Source organism: Barbatula barbatula, assembly GCF_947034865.1.
Source record: "Barbatula barbatula genome assembly, chromosome: 13".
NCBI lineage: Eukaryota > Metazoa > Chordata > Actinopteri > Cypriniformes > Nemacheilidae > Barbatula > Barbatula barbatula.
In genome coordinates, this window is record NC_136776.1 from 19,717,747 (window position 1) to 19,734,615 (window position 16,869).

Genomic DNA, 16,869 nt, shown 5'->3' on the forward strand with positions numbered 1-16,869 from the left:
CCAAATGACGAGACAGGAGAGAACGCATATTATGTCCTGATTGACAATAATATGTTTCTCTCCACATAAAACACGTGGGTCTGTCATGATTCTGCCCCTAGACCAGAAAATCAAGACAAGAGCAGGCAGAATCATGACAGAACCCCCCCCCTTAATGAACGCCCCCTGGCGTTCACCAAGGGAGCAGACTAACGAGACAAGACCGACTGGGAAACAGACAACATCCAACAAAACATGGTAAACACAATTAGGGGCATACAAGAATACATGATAAAAGGGTTAGGGTGACATACTAAAAATAACAAACAAGGGAGGGGGGGAGGGGGAACAACAAAGTTCATGGGGGGAACACATGAGTCCATGGGGGGAAGTCCAAAGGGGTTGGGATAAGGGGGAACAGTTTTTGTCCCTGGCGCTCGGAAGCGCGGAGTCCCAGGGGACTTGGGGGACACCCTGGGGGGCGGCGCTCGAGAGCGCGAAGTCCCAGGGGCTCTAGGAGTCCCCGGCTGAGGAACATAGCTTGAGGCCGGCTGGAAGGCCGGCTGAGGAACATGGCTTGAGGCCGGCTGGAAAGCCGGCTGAGGAACATGGCTTGAGGCCGGCCGGAAGGCCGGCTGAGGAACAGGGCTTGAGGCCGGCCGGAAGGCCGGCTGAGGAACAGGGCTTGAGGCCGGCAGGAAGGCCGGCTGAGGAACAGGGCTTGAGGCCGGCAGGAAGGCCGGCTGAGGAACAGGACTTGAGGCCGGCTGGAAGGCCGGCTGAGGAACAGGACTTGAGGCCGGCTGGAAGGCCGGCTGAGGAACAGGACTGGGCGCCTGCGGGACCACCGGACACGACGGGACCACCGGACACGACGGGACCACCGGACACGACGGGACCACCGGACACGACGGGACCACCGGACTTGACGGGACCACCGGACTTGACGGGACCACCGGACTTGACGGGACCACCGGACTTGGGACCGCCCTCCGTTGCCTCTTCTTCTTCAGCCGAGCCACCCGTCTGGTGGGCGGCTGAAGGAATGACGAGAAGGGCACGGGCGGCTCGGGATTGGAGGCCTCGGACGAGGACCCCCAGGATTCCCGTCTCCCACGCTTGCCACCAAAGCTGACTGCGGGTGAGGAGGCTGTAGGTGGTGGAGCAGATGGTGTGGTGATGCCCATAACCCCGATCTGCAGGGCACGACCCTCTGGAACTGCGGCCAGCGGAGATGAATAGCCAAGTTGGCCTGAGATCCTGAGCTCAGAGCGTGCGACGGCGCACCTCCACACATCCTCAAACTCCAACGGCTTCAGCGATCTCATCTCCCCTGGCGAAAGAGGGTCCCTCAGACCGGCGTTAAAAAGCACCGCCAGCTCCTCCTCACCACGGACCATCTCCTCTGCGACATCCAGGAACCTGCCCAAATAACTTTCCAAGTCAGTATTCCCTTGTTGGACGCCGCAGAGAAGACGAGGCTTCCGGGCCCGTGTGGTCATTGCTGCCTGCTGGGTTCAGTAATGGCTGGTTGATTCTGTCGTGAACGTGGAGGGAGAACCCAAGTGCAGGCAGACACGGGGATGAAGGGGTTAAACAGGTTTTAATAAATAAACACAAAGCAAACACCCGCGATGGGGGGAAAACACTGACAAACTAAAATCCAACACTGAAAACAAATACTTCCCACATGGGGGGCAAAAACAAACTACTAGAAAAACAAACTACTAGAAATACAAACAAGGAACTTGAACTAAACATACACGATACAGAAACCAGGAACTTGAACTACACACACTAGCAGGGACCATGTACAGGGATTACAAGTATACAGGTACAATCAACCAGCACAAGACAATGGACAAGAGGGTATTATATAGGGAGACTAACAAAGGAGATAACGATGGGCAGGAGTGGGTAATGCGACACAGGAGGAAAGCTATACTAGGAACGAGAGGGGCGGGGCCAAATGACGAGACAGGAGAGAACGCATATTATGTCCTGATTGACAATAATATGTTTCTCTCCACATAAAACACGTGGGTCTGTCATGATTCTGCCCCTAGACCAGAAAATCAAGACAAGAGCAGGCAGAATCATGACAATAAACAACATAACAGTTCGCACTTCACCTGACACCCATTAAACATCATTCATTCTACAAATATCTTGTCACCTAGTAATTGTTTTTAAAAAGGCCATTACCTGTCATCTTGTCAATGACCCTCAACGACATCAAATAAGAAATGTCATTATTTGGGGAAAGTATCGTCAAATTCCATTGCTGGTCCAGCTGGGCATGTGGAACTATTTACAGTGGAGGAATTTACACAGCAAGTGAAACCAAGAACATGTGTTCAGTGTCAGAGAGCATGTATGACTTGCTGTAGCAGTAGTGCTAACGTTATTACTGCCGTCTTCCTGTCTGAGGCTTAATGGATGGAACCTGAGGTTCATTTGGCGCCGGCGAAGCAAACAATCACGTCCAGCAGTCAAATATCGACTGCTGTTCATTGACTGCTGATGACTTAATAATGGAAGTGGATGAATGGACATTACGTTGGTATTGCATGTGCTAACATTGTTTACGCCAATATGCTAGCTAGTTTGATGGTGGGATCAATTTGTACTAACCCAAAAGGTCTCAAGATTTTGTGAAGCTGTTTTATTTCTCCTTCTGTCAGGAACATCATATCTCTTTACCAGTCTCTTTGTTGTATTCAATCATATAAGCCCACGGTATGTAAACCCCAGGACCACCTTGTAAAATCCGCAGCGCGTCACGTGTTGTAGGCTGTCAAAAAACGTGTTGTTGCCTTCCTGAGATCGTTTTCCCGAGCAAAGATTTACGAGGGCAGTTTAATGTAGTGAGGGGCATTTTTATAACTCTCGTCTGAAGGTACACCAGATCTTTACACTTTTTATATATTTTATATGTCTTTATAAAGTTTTGCAAGTGGCTTAGCCTACACCTGGGTTCAATGAATGATCTTGCCATTTATTGTGTGCTGTTGGAGAAATTGACTTTAGTAATCTAACAAAAGTAATCGTGCTGGTAGAAACGTTTGGAACATTTCTGATATCTGTCAGGTCAAACATTCTTTAGATGCAAATGTCATCTGGCACCAATTGTAAAGCTTTGTGAAAAAAGACAAACCAAATGCACAGCTGTAGGAAACTTCATGTGAAATACCTCACACAAATTTACAAATTTAGTGTCGATTGACTTGAGAGCGAATCGTGCAGGATGTTTTGGAAGTTTTCCACCGCTTGTTTCCCTAATAGTCTGTTTTATTGCCTGAAAATCATCCCGGGTTTTGTTGGCATGGGAACGAATGGGCTGAAGAGTTGAGAGGAAACACATGGCACGTTACTGTAGGTGCGGGCTGGGAAATGGAAGGAACGTGAGAGAAAGAACGCCTGGCATGACACAAAAGTCACGACCTCGACGTGAAACATTGTGTAACCTCAATGCAAACATCACATTTTATGCAAATGCCTCGATATTTACGCTTTGCGGAACTGTATTTTGAAAAACTTGCCTAGAAGACACAGAAATGTTTTGCCCCTATGGGAATATCGCCTTTCCAGAGCTGTAAAACTGTAACATAGGTGAGATTGTTTCAAATACTGTGGCATGTTCAACTTTGTCCCCCTTGTCCCCGTCAACTTTGCCTCAAAACACAAATATATGCATCTGCCGGGTTTCTCACACTCGCCCCTCGGAGCGCGGGGTGTGTGACCTTTGACCATTGCAACCTTGACCTCTAATTCAGACCTTTGAAGAAGTGAATCCGATATTAGTGGCTTTTGTGGAAAGGCCGCATTTCTTTCTTTTTGCAGAAAAACTGATCTCTGACTGAAAGTCAGGAAGAATGTGATAATAGGACCATCAAGAACACCCTAACAACCATAAGGGGACACCCTAGCAACCGACCAGAATATCAAAGCATGACATACGAAGATCAAACTCCCTGAATATGTTGGAAAATGCTAAAAATCAAGTTATGCTCGTGAGGTTCCAATTTGTGGTTTTTATTTTCTTAACCTCTGTTTGGACTGCCACACATTTGACCGACTGCTGTAAAGCAAGTGAGAGTGAACGGAGGGTTTTATGGATGGATGGACCACTTCAAAGTAGTGAGGGTCAAAAAAGATACAACAAACAAGAACCAAAACATCAGCCAAAATAGAGGCCGTTTAATACACAAATGTTTTTCTTGAAAAGCATCTTTGAAAGTTGACTACAACTCTTTAGAACATTTTTTTTGAGGCCACCTTATGTTCAAAATATTGACATCATAGATCCCTTATGTATCTAGGAGCACAGACACAGGGACATCTACAATTTCACCATATTCCTGGTGGGGGACACGGGATCATGTTTGCCCTCTGAACCTGCTATAAGGGTTTAGGGGTCTGGTCCATTGAGGCCAGCAGACCTGAACAGAGTGAATAGCATATGTGATTAATGCTGGAGAGAAATTAGGGCAAATGGGGGGTAGAGGAGCGGTCATGCTTGCCCTGCCCACCCAGTTCAGGATGTAGTGTTTGGGGTGAGTCTGCAGCTGGGACATTCCCACAGGAAAAGACAAAGGAAACGGGATTATGGGGTTAATCTGAATTGAACATAATGTGATTTGACATAGTACAAATTCTACATTTGTAACAATATCAATGGTGATTATTATTCTTTTTTATTCGATATATTATTTAAACGTTCACTTCTGTTCAAAAGTTTAGCCTCACGTGACTGAAAAAGCTTTCGGAAGTCATGTGGCTGATTGTTTGAAACAAGCCAACCTTTATTTCATTTATTACAAATCCAAACATATATATTCATTTTATTGAGCTTTTCATATGCGTAATACAAATTATAGATACGGAAATGGATTTAAATACTTTTAAGTATTATCATTTATGCATTTTTTTACTTACTTTGATTTAATGACATTGAAGTTTTTATTTATTTTGGATTCGTCTTAATCACAATATAATTCTCATTGTTACATTTGTGTCTTTTCATAGTTTTGATAGTAAAAAAAACTATTCAATATAAAAAAGTATTATTCTAAAATAACAAAACATGAATAATTAGTAAAATGACTAAAGTGCTGAGCAGTGGTGTTTATCAATTCTAACCTATGATATTACATATATGTTATTCATATTTAATATTTTGTTTGATAATTTGTATATGTGTATATAATAAATATTCTTGTTTGTTATAATGACAATCCCTTAAAAAAGTGTTGTGTGTTGTGTGTTACTTGTAGTACATACATCTGTAGGCTATATAATGAACAGCATATTCATTGTGTGTGGGAAACGTCAAAACTCTGATCTGTGTCCACCACATTGTTTCGGAATGTCTTGGATGCTGTGGAATAATAAGAGGATAACGAGAGTGTGTAAAGGGGAAGGGCTATCAAATTGGGGGGCTGAACTGAACAGGGGGGGAATTGGCCAGGCTCGATCTCTCTAGTCTCTCTACAGTCAGAGAAAAATTACCCTACAATCCGAGACACGAGACTCGAGCGGGATGTGATAAATACTACACCTTTGATATATATCCACACAGCAGCAATATCGAGGGATTATACGTTTAAGACGCGATAACCGGAGTTTAAAGGTAAGAGCGACTCTTGTTCTCCGATTTTTGTAAGTTTCCGTATGTCAAGCGTCAGTGATCTTGACCGCTGTGAGTGCAAGTTTAACTTTTTATTTATCAAAATCACATTTATCACAAGTACTTGTTAAAATATTGATCATATTTTTGGCATGTCCTTTAAAATTGTAGTGGTGAAATTCATATTGATAAAATTCATATTTATCGGCGTGTGACGTTATTATTTAACTTACATTTAACTTTTTTTATTGTAAACGTTTTTAATATAGCTCCCTGTTTCTTTATATTACATATTTTGTGTTATTCATATTTTTTTTCAATACTGTATCGTGTTTGTTGGTACGGTTAAACTAGTTTCAAACGCTTAAATAATCCCTGTTCCTTATTTTCAGATCAAACCATTGCAAATCTGACGTTAACTTTCGCTCATTGATGTTTTTATTTTGTTTATTCTAGTGTTTTCATGATGCAGTTATCGGATTCTCTCACAGCATTCATCCTCAGCAAGGATTTTTACCTGACTTGAGAAAACGTTGGTTGAATGACATCATACTAAACGGAGAACTGGATACTCACCTCCTCAAGCCCACCAGCATCCCCCTGTGGCCTTGTGGTGGATTGCACGTTGGATTAAAAACTTCCCAAGACGGTGTGAACCATGGATGACCTAATAGCCAGACACTACAACTTCACCGGGAAATTTCGCAAGGTCGTCGGCGACCGCGGCCTCCGAGCCGACTCCGTCGTGTTCATCATCGTGTGCTGCTTCATCATTCTGGAAAACGTTTTGGTCCTCCTCACCATCTGGAGGACCAAGAAGTTTCACAAGCCCATGTATTACTTCATTGGGAACTTGGCTTTGTCAGATCTGCTAGCCGGTGTGGTTTACACGGCAAACATCTTGCTGTCAGGAGCCAACACTTATAAACTCACCCCCAACCAGTGGTTCTCCCGAGAAGGAAGTATGTTTGTGGCTTTGGCCGCTTCGGTGTTCAGTCTTTTGGCCATCGCTATCGAGCGACACCTGACCATGCTAAAAATGAAGCTTCACAATAATGGCAAAACGTGCCGTGTGTTCATGCTCATCAGCACCGTGTGGTTCATCGCCGCCATCCTGGGCGGCCTTCCCATCATGGGCTGGAACTGCATCGACAGCATGAACAACTGCTCCACGGTGTTGCCTCTTTATCACAAGACCTACATCCTCTTCTGCACCACCGTGTTCAGCGTCATCCTCATGGCCATCGTCATCTTGTACGCCCGCATCTACGCCCTGGTTCGCACGCGGAGCCGCAAGCTGGTCTTCCGCAAGGTGGCCAATGGCCGCGGCTGCAACAAGAGCTCGGAGAAGTCCTTGGCGCTTTTGAAGACCGTCATCATCGTGCTCAGCTGTTTCATAGCGTGTTGGGCGCCGCTCTTCATCTTATTGCTGCTCGACGTGGCCTGTCAGATCCGCACCTGCCCCATACTCTACAAAGCCGAGTGGTTCCTGGCATTGGCCGTGCTCAACTCTGCAATGAATCCTCTTATTTACACCCTGACCAGCAACGAGATGCGCCGGGCGTTCATCAAAATGCTCAACTGCGGGATCTGCAGTCAACCGGCCGGGAAGTTTTCAAGGCCCATCATGGGCGCCGAATTCAGCCGGAGCAAGTCTGACAACTCATCCCATCCCAATAAAGAAGAGCCTGAATATTCGCCCAGGGAAACCATAGTGTCCACGGGGAATATCACTTCTTCTTCATAAAACCAAGAGACTTTAGAGGAACTACTGTGTATTTTTTCGTCTTGATTCACAGCGAATGTGCGTGTGGACGGTTGTGTTAGTATTCAAGATTTCATCACACTTTTACCCTTCAGTATCAGAACAAACATAGGGAAGCACTTAACTAATAATTATTCAGTGTTATTCGTCCATTTTGTATCCCTGTCGAGTGGAAACGATCAGTTTAGAGCACTTTTTGTGGACTTCCTAAAACGGATTGAAGTGAAACATACTAGTTCGTCGTGGTCCATACTACGTTGTCGAAATTAAGAAATACGATTGCGAGGTACTTGTGTTACTTCGACTTAACACTACGGTATTAGGATGATCTTTTGCCCCTGAGAATGTCATTTGTAAACGTATTCCTTCGTCTTTCAACAAATAAACTGTTGTAGAAGCTCAGCGTGCATGTACATTAGCTGTCAATATTAATTTATCTTGGAAGCAGTTCAAATACATTTGAAACTTGGAGAGGAATGGAGAAAATTGTAAATATGTTATTATTTTACTTTTACAATAGCGTGTCATGTATTATACAGCAATATAGACTTTACATTTAATTACTGTCAGGGGCAGGTTTGTCTCTACGCTGTAGCGTGATGGCTCGCATCTATCAAAGTTAATGTCAGTGCATGGGATCTGAGATTATGCATCACGCATTTCAAAACACACAATAATGCTGATCTGGTTTATCAAGTTGTGTTTTATCTTCCATGTTCTTTAGAAATTCAGTTCAATCATGAGCCAGTTTTGTTCTTCTTCACTGTTGCACATTGTAACATCTAGTCTGTGTTTTGTTGTTTTAGTTGTTAATAAATATCAATGATAAATCTATCAAACGTGTCATTAATAACATATTTTGTTGTTGCTCTTTCAGTGGCCTTGAAGCGAATGCTACATTATTTTTATCTGATAATATAGACCATCAACGTCATATGTATAATACTGTACTCATGGACGTATCCCATTTTTGTCCAATACAATGCTAGAATAAGAATGTTCCCGCTCCTAAAACTACCTCATGTAGTAAAATTCAAAAGAATATACTAGTAATATTATACAATGTAAGATGGCACATCATGGATTTGATAAGATGTGGTGTAACCTAAATGCTATTGGCCAAAAAGGACATATCTTTCCAATAAAAATACATCATATTTATTATATACATATGTTGTGTTACTTAATGTTACAATAAATGTACCTGTCAATTCTAATTAAATACCTTACTTATAATGACACTACAAGACTATTTAATAATACCTCTGAAGAGCACGCAGGACAATGAAACTATTTGGATTCATTCGCACTTGGAAAATAGTGTCCTCATATATGCTCCGAGAGCACTACCTAGTGGACAACTCCTGCAATTGCGTCTTTCTGAGTGTCACTTTACTGAGTGATGTTTAACATGTAAACAAATAAATATCTACGCAGTATGAAATGCAGAACATTATTTCTTCTTAAGAACACATTTAACACAACGATTAAGACCGTGTGGAAAAAAGACGGACATAAAGTGAATACAAATAATAATAATTAGGCAAATGTAAAATGATCACAAAATAGGATTATACAAATACAAGTGGATTTGCATCGAATAGGGAAAAGCAGTAGGGTTAATATTGAAACAAACAAAAATAAAACATTCATATATTTAAATAGGGGATGTGACACTTCAAAATTCTGACGCACATTAAATGCTTCATTTATCTTTTAACGTGCCATTTGCTTGGGAAATATAGGGAAGCTTACATTGTTGCATAATCATTTTTTTACATACAAAAGGTACATCACGTACAATATATTCTATATTATCACTAAGACAAAAGAACCCGAACCTGTTTTTGTTTAAACATCCCTGGGCGTGAACCAACTCCTCAATGTCTGAAATACAAGAACACAATTAAAACGATGCAAGGTGCAAGAAAACAACGTTTCACAATTGCTGAAATTTTAATTGATTTATTTTTATTCAAAACATTATTATTCAAACGTTATATTAAGCGTGACCGTAAAGCAAATCTCTCCAACGATATGAATAACGCATCACTATGCAAATCAAGATTTTGCTTTATTTAAGACACGTGACTAATGATGTATATTCTTCACGGGTTCAGTGGGTTCATTTTATTGATGTCACGGTATGCACCCTGCGACAAGACTTTACACAAAACGCCCGTTTCTTGTACATTTCCGTTTATTTTGTATGAAAAGTGAAGCCTGTTCGTGTTTACGGTGTCGCAAAGTCGATATTTGTCACTGTGGCGTCGTCTTGCGGTCCCTACCGACTCGCACGAACACAACAGTAGGCGAAACTGTTACCAAAATATGCAACCAAACTCTTCACCCACTTTCACGGCGATGGCGCGCGCAATGCATCACGGGAACGCGAGTCCCGTTTGCCAAAGCTCCGTATCGCCATTCGTTCCCTCTGCGACGCCGCGGCACTACAACTCCCACAATTCCGAGCGTTTTCTGTACATTGGCTCATGTTATACATGGGGGAATATGAGAGCTGCGGAGGAACCGAAAGCGACAGCGGCAGCCCTGGCGATAAGTATAACGACAAATGGTCACCGTGGAACGGTTGACGTTTAATGCCAAACCACGTAAAACAGGCTGTCGTTTATGATAGGATAACGGTGTTTTGGCGTTGTAGTTTTTTCATATACATTTGGCGTGAACGGGGGTAAGGCACCTCCCTGCCTGCGCCGCGCCGGGGTGCGTGTGCGCGTTTTTCGGTAGGCTTTATCGCATCACCGCGCCGTGGTGCGTTACTGTAACCGACCCGAGGCGCCACGCCGCCGGTTACAGTTGCCGTTACAGTCGGCCGATACTATGTCAGAAACACAGAGAGGCGAAGTAAAACCGCGAATATGTCCCGCTGAGCTATGCAATGAAAAAATGGCAACTTTGGTCTCCAACAGCTGCGCTTTGTAGCCATAAAGTGCAAGCGTGCCTAGAACTGTAGTGGGGCGGTTTCTGTGCCTGTTATTCGAAGGTGAGCAAATGTTGAACATTTCACTTCAATGTAACTTTATTAAAACGCTGTGAATAGTTTTTGACCTGCATGTACGTGTGACATTGTTGTGGTTGAGTTGTATCAATATCGAACGCTGTTTATTCAAGAATTCATATTAAGTACACACGTATTATCGTTGTGCAATTTACCCTGTTGTTATTGTACGACATGTTTTATGTATGTAAGTCGTACAACGTTTAAATGACATTTAAAAGCCGCCTTTTCCCCTTTCGAGGTGAAGTTTGTGTCACCGAAGCGAGTGTCAATAACTGTTTCTGTCTGACAGGTTTCCGAAACTCTCATTCCGTCTCCCATTGGTAGAAAACGTATAGCCACGCCCACAGACGAATGCCATTGGTTTAGACAGTTGAGGCTTGTCAAGAGCTTTGATAGCATTTGATGCTGCGTTATGTACACCTCGGATTTAGGATGTTTCCCAACTAAACCCGTAAGTATTGTATGGAACTGCGCTCTTTTAACTATATACTTGTAATGTTATTAAAGAAGTAGTTGTTCGCTTTAAAATAAGCTCGTCGACTTTCAATAGTCAATAGAGGCTTATTTTGAACTGTTCCTTTAAATCGAGACGTTATTTCCGGGTTTGAAGTGGGAAGTATCTTAAATCCGAGGATGATAACTTGTAAATAATTATGGAATTACGCTCTTTTAATGAATACTTTTAATGTTAGTAAAATAAATCTGAGGTCATAACTTGGAAATAACCTACGGAACTGCCCTCTTTTAATGTTACTAAATACGTTTAATGTTACTAAATTGAAACATTATTTCTGGGTTTCTGGGAGATATCGTAATTCTGAGGTGATAACTTGGAAATAATTTATGGAACTTCGCGCTTTCAATATTATTATGCAAAATACCTTAAATGTTAGTAAATCGATATGTTATTTGCGAGTTAAAAAGTGCAAAATGTCTTAAATCTGAGGTGATTACTTAATTGATCAAAATGTATGTAACTACACTCTTTTAATGTTACTAAATACTTTAAATGTTATTGCCGGGTTTAAATTGGGAAATCCCCTAAATCTGAGGTGTCTGGAGCGCAGCACTATTTAGAGCAAGTTAACTTGTATACTTTATTGCAGTTGGTTTCATTTTCAAGATGTATAGGAAAATGTGTTTACCCACTTTGGTATGTCCATGCTAATTTTAAATGTTATTTCTTTACCTTACATTTACACTTCTGCATTTGGCAGATGCTTTTATCCAAAACGACTTTCATTGCATTATCCTATACATTTGTTTCTAAGTATGTGCAATCCCCTGGGATTGTGTCATAACAGGTGTTCATTGTTTTTTCCAACAGCTTTGAACTGCAACGAAATAGGCCGCCCCCATGGAACGAGCAGGAAGCATCCAACTCGATATTCCGGACTTCAGCAACTCTGTTCTGTCGCACCTGAACCAGCTACGCATACAGGGCCGCCTGTGTGACATTGTGGTCAACGTTCAAGGCCACAGCTTTCGCGCCCACAAGGTGGTCCTCGCCGCCAGCTCCCCATACTTCAGGGACCACATGTCGCTGAGCGAGATGAGCACCGTTTCCATCTCGGTGATCCGCAATCCGTCCGTGTTCGAGCAGCTCCTTTCGTTCTGCTACACAGGCCGCTTGTGCCTGCAGCTCGCCGACATCATCAGCTACCTGACGGCCGCCAGCTTCCTCCAAATGCAGCACATTATCGACCGCTGCACCCAGATTTTAGAGGGGATCCACTTTAAGATCAACCTGTCCGATGTCGAGGAGGAGCTGGGAAGCGGAGCGCACCGGACGGCCAGCCACACCATTGAGTCGGGTAGGACTGGATCGGCACTGGGGGGGTCCCGCTCTATAAGTCCCAGACACGGAGGCGCGAGGTTGATCGGCAACACTGGAGGAGTGATCAACATCCGTGACGTCAGGGAGGTGCGAGAGATTAGTCCACCGGGGGAGTCCATGAGCCCGCAGATAGTGGAGCACAGTGGAATTGGGTCTGAAGAGGTGGGGTCTGGGAAAGAGCCCATTCTGCGTATCAACCGAGCCGGTCAGTGGTACGTGGAGACGGGGACTGAGGCGGAGAGGGGCAGAGATGAAGCAGTGCGTGTCGTGGATGGGTTTCGGATTAAGACGGAAAGGATGGAAGAGTGGATGGGGGCCGAGACTCCGGCATCAGCGGAGGAGGGAAGTGGGGCAGAGGAGGGGCCGATGGTCATGATTGACACATCGGGCCGTAGCACGCTGGTGCAGGAGGGGGCACGAGGATCAAAAAGTTCACAGCCTTCCAGTAGCTTCAGTGAGACAGACAGGTGTGTAGAATCAATATAATTTTAAAGGGACAGCGCACACAAAAAATGTTGTCATTAACTCCCCCCATCAATCATATCTTCCTTTCACTTTATATCTTCTGTGGAGCACAAAAGATAAAATAATTTATAGCTGGTTGGGTGGGTTCAAAACAATAATGCCAGTACATTATGAGTCACTTTAACGGTCACTATAACATCCAACCCAGTGTCAGCAAAAAAGTATATGAAGCTCTGATTACTTTCTACAAACTTGGATCAGGTTCTTAAAAACAATCTGATATGTATGCAGTTTCACAGTAAAGTTGTGCTGGCGTCATGATATTATTGAAAATAAAATGATTTTTAATATAGTGACATTTCTCCTTTAAGAGGAATTTAATGGTGCATGTTATTACAAAGAATATAATGTTTACTCTAAGTGTGCCTGTTTTGCCTCGTAAACCCTTTTGTAGTATAGAAGATTTTTGCTTTTTTCCATCAGGTTTAGTCCAACAGGAAGTGTGGTTGTGATGGCTGATCGACAGAGAGCCAAGAGTGAGTCTCCAGGAAGAGTGGATGACCAGAGACACCCCACCTCACAGGTATCCATTCCAAGACATGAATGGCCTGGTTTAGCGGATCCTAAAATGTTAAACTTGAGTATTGTGATGTTTTAACATGAATATGAACTTGTTTTCTTTGCGGTATTCAAGATCTGCAAACATTGCATCTTTCGTTTGGACCGGTCACATTTCAATGTTCTGCAGAAAAATGGATATCAAAAACAAATATTTATTAGAAATTTGGTAGAAATGTTAACAGAATAGTTTACACGGAGAAACAAAAATAAATGGTACATTCAGAAAAACAGAAAATATTTATTTTCCTCATCTATATATATAATTAATTCCATTTTTATTCTTACGTTATTATTTGAAATATTGTTATTTTGATCGATAGCCATGTGTTTTGCTCGCTGATAGTGCTCACGGTGACCCAAGTCCTTTACCGAACCCGCTCCCCTATCTCTACCCATTTATTTCCTGTCCCAACAAAGGTGTAAAAGTATCTGAAATATATCTTAAAAAATGTATTGCAATTTCGTGATCATTTTAGAATTGCTTTATTATAAAAGATTATAAGAAAGATTGGTTTTAATCATGAACGCAGATTGTAACCTGTCAATTTTGCTCAACAGAGAGAAGAACAGGCTGTGTTTGACATGGGAGGATACGAAGAGTACCTTCGAGAACAGGTAGGAGATAGATGGTTCCGCTACAACCCCAGACTGACCTGCATCTACTGCTGCAAGTCCTTTAACCAGAAAGGCAGCTTAGATCGCCACATGAGGCTGCACATGGGCATCACTCCTTTTGTGTGCCGAATTTGCGGCAAAAAATACACTCGCAAGGACCAGCTCGAGTACCACATCCGAAAGCACACGGGCAACAAGCCCTTCCATTGCCACGTGTGCGGCAAGAGCTTCCCCTTCCAAGCCATCCTCAACCAGCACTTCCGCAAGAACCATCCAGGCTGCGCCCCGCAGGAGGTTTCACACAGCGCCTCACCCGAGACCACCACGGTCACCTCCCGTGGAGGCCAAAACGAAGACGAGTCGCCCACTCAGGAAGAGTCTGAGGCAAATGGCGGAGCGGGAGGTGCCGGTTCGTCATTCGGAGAAGGGGTTCAACCCTCGGTCTCCACCACTGGGCCCGATTGAAAAGCTCATAGTTGGAAAACATAAAGAGTTTGTGGAGGCAGAGAACATCGGGGTCCAACATGATTCTCTGTTCTTTGACTCCCAACATCAGAAACTGAGATAACTTGGAAAGCCAGCAGGAGTTTTTTCAGCTGCAGTCAATAAAGAACGGATAAGAAGGGAGATTCTACTAGGATGAAGATCTTCTATATTTTAGTTTTTTGGAAGTTAGGATAATAAAAATGCAACAAACAGTTCGCTAGGACTAGTATTCTTTTGGGATTTATAAATGGTATTTCCGCTTTAAACCGCATCTACCTTCACCGTACAAACTGAACAGGACATCATCAAATGAAGACAAGCCACACTCCGACAACCTCACACTCGATGCAGTGATCTTTTGTTTTGTTTTAAGCCTCTCCTGTCTTTTATATACTTTACGTTTTTTATATTTTTGTACTACTACAAATCTTCGGAATTCAGGACGAGCAAAAGAGAAGCTCTAGCTACGATTTGGTCAGATTGCGTCGGAATTGCCAAACTTTTCTGTGCCAGAATTCTAAAATGAGGACGTCGATGTCCCTCGCTATTCTGCCTTGAGACAATCTTAAGAAATTAATCTGGGGTGGACGTCGTACTCCCCGGCTATGGCAAGCTTAGAAAAACGGGTTCGTTTTTTATTAGGGACCCTCAGGTCTGACCCAACATCAGATTTGATTTTGTTTCATTTCTTGTGCAGTGCCGTTTCGGCCTGCCGTAACATCAAAACGCATTACTCATTTAACTTACAGGCCTCAAAGAAAACGCAAAGAAATTCTAGTCGTAGAATCGGTGGTAAAGGTTCTACAAATGGAAAAGTTGATAAGTTTAACACTCACATGGATTTATGTTTTCACGTCGGTCATTATACTGTGATATAGGCACGCTGGGGGAAAAGCGGTAGAATACGATAGAATATAGCAATGGTATACGTAATGCGTTTTCTTTTCCGGCAAAGCCTTCGTATATCTCCCTACACACAACCCCAGCTGCTGATTGTTGATGAAACATAAAAAACAGGAAATTCTTCAACCTCAGATAAGCTACAATACCGCTCAGTTACCTCTCTCACACATCACTACGCAATACCGATCTGTGGCACACAGATACGTGGATGCACTCAACTGTATTTTACGTTCAGTGTTTATTTTAAAGTTTTTTTTAAGTCGGTCGTTGAGATTCTCAATTCTTTTTACTGGTCTGACAATGTTTTGTCTGTAGAATGTGTTAGCACAGTGGTCCCTTGAAGGGCAGTATCCATGACATGGACTTGAAAAGGTCGTCTGAGCTGTTTTCGTAGGAAACAGAAACCGTATGTCTGGGATGAACGTGAAGCAACGAAATGCCACAGAGTGATTTCCATTCATCTGATGGGAGGCACTTTAACCTCACGGGGTCAAGTGCCTTGACACGTGGCTTTTGAACAGATGTTTTCAGCTGGTGCTATGACGTGAATTTACTGAAGTTCTCAGTAACCAAAGGAGCCGAAAAATATTGTGAAACCCTTTGATTTGGAGGAAAGCAAGAGATTTGATCAGGCACTTATCGAAAGGGTATGGGATGGTTTTTGTTTTAAAGATTAACTGTTTATCTATATACATGTGTCACTTATGCATATTTAGACCAATTTATACTCATAATAAACTACACAGAGGCAGTTTTTAAAGAACGATCTACAAAGGAAAAAGTTTAAGGTGGTGAAACTGTAATCATTTTCTACAAGGCTGTGAATCACACTACGTGTGACCGTTTTTTAGGAAAAAGGTTTGTTGCATATTATAAAAAATAAAACCGCTACTGATATTTCCAATCTTCCACCTCACCTCGTTTTAACATAGCTAAAACCTTTTACCAACGTTTGCCGTTTATCACAATCGTGAACACAGGTCAGCAGGTAAACACTTCTTGCAAATATCAGGAACTCACTGTTTACTTTTCATGTTTACCTTTTAGGTTCGTACCAAGCCGTTCCTCTTACTCGGAAGTCAGGCTCTGGGTAACTCGGGTCGCCATATTTCACAAGAGCAGCAAAAAAAAAACAACACAGTTGAGCATTTCCTCTTAAATGTAAATAACCCATGCCTCAGTCGCAGGGAAATACAATCCTGAAATTGTGTCATTTGTACTCGGTTGTACAAAAACCGGGGGGCCAGCATGTTGATACTGCTTTTATTCGTTACGGTGTAACCTCACGAGAAAGGGTTTTGTCAGTAAACAGCATAATCATTAGAATATATCAAGAAGGTTATAAAACTGGTTCTTGTTTTTTGCCTTTTGTTTTAATTTTAGATTTGGGGCATGGGCCTGTTTGTGTGTATGCCAATCATATTATCTCTATGTGAATGCATTGCAACTTAATAACAAGGGATTTGTATCTATAATCATGCATTCCAACAGTCGAAATTTGGTCGTATTGATTTGGGTTTTAGGGCTAATGCAAATTTAAGCATGTT

At 42.7% G+C, this 16,869-nt stretch overlaps 2 protein-coding genes across 3 annotated transcripts; both read left to right on the forward strand.

The window, feature by feature from the left end:
* The first annotated feature begins 5,473 nt into the window (after nt 1-5,473).
* On the forward strand, nt 5,474-8,206 carry s1pr1 (sphingosine-1-phosphate receptor 1). The gene is made up of 2 exons (XM_079470743.1): nt 5,474-5,611; nt 6,065-8,206. The coding sequence occupies exon 2, from the start codon at nt 6,267-6,269 to the stop codon at nt 7,353-7,355; it is 1,089 nt and encodes a 362-aa protein (XP_079326869.1). The 5' UTR covers nt 5,474-5,611; nt 6,065-6,266; the 3' UTR covers nt 7,356-8,206.
* A 1,649-nt stretch (nt 8,207-9,855) lies between these two features.
* Nucleotides 9,856-14,634, forward strand: zbtb37 (zinc finger and BTB domain containing 37). 2 transcript variants are annotated; one of them, XM_079472167.1, is made up of 4 exons: nt 9,856-10,377; nt 11,723-12,699; nt 13,181-13,280; nt 13,877-14,634. In XM_079472167.1, exons 2-4 carry the CDS (start codon nt 11,753-11,755, stop codon nt 14,396-14,398), a joined length of 1,569 nt encoding a protein of 522 aa, XP_079328293.1. In that variant the 5' UTR covers nt 9,856-10,377; nt 11,723-11,752; the 3' UTR covers nt 14,399-14,634. The 2 variants fall into 2 exon arrangements, with proteins under 2 accessions (XP_079328293.1, XP_079328294.1); XM_079472168.1 differs by lacking the exon at nt 9,856-10,377 and adding an exon at nt 10,685-10,846.
* Nucleotides 14,635-16,869: the final 2,235 nt, after the last annotated feature.

Excerpts from the sequence above, each read along its gene's own strand:
- zbtb37 (XM_079472167.1), top strand. The coding sequence starts at position 11,753 with ATGGAACGAGCAGGAAGCATCCAACTCGATATTCCGGACTTCAGCAAC. Across the intron at positions 12,700-13,180 it reads AGCTTCAGTGAGACAGACAG|GTTTAGTCCAACAGGAAGTG; the intron begins GTGTGTAGAATC and ends TTTTTCCATCAG. Across the intron at positions 13,281-13,876 it reads AGAGACACCCCACCTCACAG|AGAGAAGAACAGGCTGTGTT; the intron begins GTATCCATTCCA and ends TTTGCTCAACAG.
- s1pr1 (XM_079470743.1), top strand. The coding sequence starts at position 6,267 with ATGGATGACCTAATAGCCAGACACTACAACTTCACCGGGAAATTTCGC.